The sequence below is a fragment of the Lipotes vexillifer genome, unplaced genomic scaffold (assembly GCF_000442215.2).
Source record: "Lipotes vexillifer unplaced genomic scaffold, Lipotes_vexillifer_v1.1 scaffold299, whole genome shotgun sequence".
Lineage (NCBI taxonomy): Eukaryota > Metazoa > Chordata > Mammalia > Artiodactyla > Lipotidae > Lipotes > Lipotes vexillifer.
In genome coordinates this window covers 3,245,431-3,249,034 of record NW_006784347.1, presented here as the reverse complement: position 1 = coordinate 3,249,034, position 3,604 = coordinate 3,245,431, and the positions used below count along the sequence as shown (strand labels likewise).

At 46.7% G+C, this 3,604-nt stretch overlaps 1 protein-coding gene across 1 annotated transcript in view; it reads left to right on the top strand.

Moving 5' to 3' along the window:
• Positions 1-3,604, top strand: part of PITPNC1 (phosphatidylinositol transfer protein cytoplasmic 1) — a 136,766-nt gene that overhangs the window by 19,314 nt on the left and 113,848 nt on the right. Inside the window, exon 3 of the mRNA XM_007456806.1 lies at positions 3,544-3,604. This exon is cut by the window's right edge and continues 31 nt beyond it. Coding sequence (XP_007456868.1) covers positions 3,544-3,604 — 61 coding nt within the window. The remainder of the gene's footprint in view (positions 1-3,543) is intronic.

Sequence of the window (3,604 nt, the reverse complement as noted above, 5' to 3'; positions counted from 1 at the left end):
AAAGAGCGGATATTGGCAGAGCATCTTCCCCAGTATGCATGGCTTGTGGCATCCCACGGGCCTCTTTAGGACCAAGAGCTGACTCTCAACATTTTCTTACCTTATCACTGTCTCTTTGTGGTCACCAGCTGAAACTGTGCACGTCAAATACAGACTTGAACCCACGTGGCCGGGACTCAAACCGGTCAAAACCCTGATTGGGACTCGAACCCAACGTGGCTGGGGCTCGAACCTGGCCAAAACCCAGACTGGGACTCCAACCCAGCCAAAACCCTGATTGGGACTCGAACCCTCGTGGCTGGGACTCAGGCCCGGCCAACACCCACAGTCTTCCAACTGAGATCACACACCTTGTTTCAGGACTTAATGAAGCTCAGGTTCTTGACGTCTCACTGCAGAAAGAATTCAGTGAGAGATAAAGTGATAGGTAAGAAATGGATTTATTTAGAGAGAAACACACTCCACAGACAGAGCGTGGGCCACCTCAGAAGGTGAGAAAGGCACCAGGGTATGGGGTTGTCAGTTTTTATAGGGGTGGGTAATTTCATAGGCTAATAAGTGGGAGGAGTATTCCAGCTATTTCAGGAAGGGGTGGGGATTTCCAGTAATTGGGTCACCGCCCACTTTTTGATCCTATGGTCGGTCGTGGAACTGTCACGGTGCCTGTGGGTGTGTCATTTTAGCTTACTGATGTGAGCGTATACTAAGGCTCAAGGTCTAGTGCAGTCGACTTGTCCACCATCTTGGACCCATTTGGTTCTAATCAGTTAATGTCATGTCCTCGGGCTATGTCATTCTTTCAAAGGTTGTGCCCCGCCCCCTTCTCTCCTGTTTCAGAACCAGGACAGTCCCATTTAACCTGGGACAAGTTGACCAGCTGTCACTGATATATGTTCTGTTCCATGTGAAGTAAAGAAGTAAGAAACAAAGCAATTTGAAAAGTTTATCTTTGGTAGGCATGGACAAAGGTTTTGGGGAAATGTGGTAGCATTCCACGTCAGCACGTTTTCTAATTCCTTAAAGGTTTTAGAATTTTGTCTTTTTCCTTTTTCCACCCTGAGCCATGGTGAAATGGTCTTGGGAGGTTTAGTCTCGGCCACTGGACCAAGAGGACGTAATTCAAGTCATGCCGCCTTTCCAGAAGAGAGGTTCTTGTTTGATGCCAGGTATTGAATTTGAATGACAGGCTTCTCCTTGGAATTATAGGCAGTATACATCACGAAAGGGACAGCAGCAGCGGGGTCTAATTTAATTCCATTTTCCTTTGCAGCCCTGATAAATTATTGCTGCATGGAAAAACGAATTTTACTTTCTCAGACAAAAACGATTTGAATGTTGAATGTGCTCTGGGGAAGTCAGGGGCTAGGAGAAGGTCTCTAGTGGGCTTAAAAATATTTAAATGGCATATCACAGAATTTGTTCCAACACCTCCTGTGCCTGGCCTGGTAAATGGATTATACCAGAAGGGCCTCCTTTCCAGACTGTTTAGAAGTCACGTAAAATCGTATCAGCCATCTTGGCTAAATGTTATGTGTTTTCGGGCGTTTTGTTGGAAAAGGTATTTGATTATAGTTCTGCATACATTGGTGGATGAAGCAGCTAAGATAAAGATTCTAGAGCCTGGAGTCGTGACCACTTACAAATAGGACAAGTTTCAACATGAGTGGAAAATGGCCAGTGTTTGTCATCTTCCTTCCAGAAAATGATTGTTGCTTAGGGATGTGGTTCTGCTGGGAGACTTTAAATGACAGAGGGATTGAGTTATGGAGGAAGGAAGACTTGGGTCCCAAAGTGGTATCAAGAGGAGGCTGGTGAATCTGGGGAGGGGTGCAGTGTAGACGGAACACCCCCCGCACTAGAGAACAGTGGAGAAAGGGCTCTAATGCTTGTAAGGAGACATAAGTACTTTGTCTAAACTGAAAAATGCCTAACTTACTTTGGCGAGATTCCACAATCCTGTTTCGGTCCCGTTAAAAGCACAAGAAAACCACTTGCCTGTGAGTAGATCCACACCTCCCTGTATGACCCTTTGGCATATCACTCTGGGGTGTGGTGGCAAACAGGAGGGCACCTGGGGGACGTTATACTCGTGACCACTTCCCGCAAGCCAGCCCAACGCGACTTTCCCACTCTCAGCGTTGACCCCAGTTACCCTCCAGCTTCAGTGACTGAAAGAATAAATCCTAGGTGAAAGCTGTAAAAACCCCTGTTGAGAAGCAGCCCCTTCCTTCCTAGCAGATTGAAGGGAAGGTAAATGAGCAGTTACTGCAGAGATGATTTTATGGGAGTGAGACATTCTGCGTTAGATCAGCAAGAAGAATTGTCCTGTGAATCATAAAACTGCTCCGTGCGCCCCTCATAGCACACCTGAGAGCAGTGGCCTCCATCTGACACTCACCCGGCTTCGGGGGCGGGGGGGGGGGCGGGGGGCGGGGCTCTGATTTCCCCATTTGTTTTAGCGCTGAGTATTGGCCTGGAGCTTTCTTTGTGTTAGGTCTGACCAGCCATCGAAAATACATCTTTGTCTTTTAAAAAGCAGGGACTGGGTACTGTCAGAAATAAGAGAAACAATTTGGGAAGACATGCAAGGTGCACAGTATTTTACTGGCTCTGGATGTCATTTAAACCCCATGTCCAAGAGGGGTTGGGGGTTTGGGGTTCTTTTACCTTGATGTCCCCCCTCTCTTAGCTAGATCAGCTTGCAATTCACAACCGCTTCTTGATGTTCTTTATTGCCAACACGCAGCCCTCAGGAGCTGGGAGTCTGCGTCATCGCTCTGGGTGTGAGGTACTGCTAGACGTTGGTGTCCCAGACACTTAGCTGTAGGCACCAGCATAGGAAAAAAACAAAATGGTAGCATCTGGTAAGACAGAAAACGCCACAGTAGAGTGCTGGGGGGGAATAAAATCATGCAGCCATACTTCAGTAGTATATCATTCTATATATTTAAATATAATATTTAAAGAAATTCTCTGGGCCTGCAGTAAGCTGTAGAGTTTGCCTCAGAAGGAAAACAGAACAAAGCAAAGCAAAGCTTAATTCATCCTTGGTTTACCGAGAATCTTGGGACCTGTGCCCTTGGGTTTTCCTTGTTTTGAGAATGTTTTCTGCAAATGGCTGCCTGGGTGCCTGTTCCAGAGGAATGACTCTGTCTTTGCATTCGTTTCCTGGGGCTGCAGCAACAAATGGCTGTGAACTGGGTGGCTTTAGACAACACACATTTATCTCCTCCCAGGGTGGAGGCCAGAATTCTGAAATCAAGGTATTGGCAGTGTTGGTTCTTTCTGGGGAACCAATCCGTTCTGTGCCTCTCTCCTGCCTTCTAGTGTCTGTGGCCATCCTACGTGTCTTAAATCTGAACTGAGGACGATTTAACTATGGTAAAGACCAGGGAGGTGGGGACCGAGTGGCTACAGAGAGAAGAGCGGAAATAGAAGTCCTCTGATTTCTCTAGCAGTCAGTTTCTCCAGAAAGATATGGTAGCAGGGTGAGGCCCTGGACAGACTCTAATTGTCTTTTTTTCTTTCTTTCTTTCATCTTAGCAAACTGCCTAGTTGGGCTAGAGCTGTTGTTCCCAAGATATTTTATGTTACAGAGAAGGCA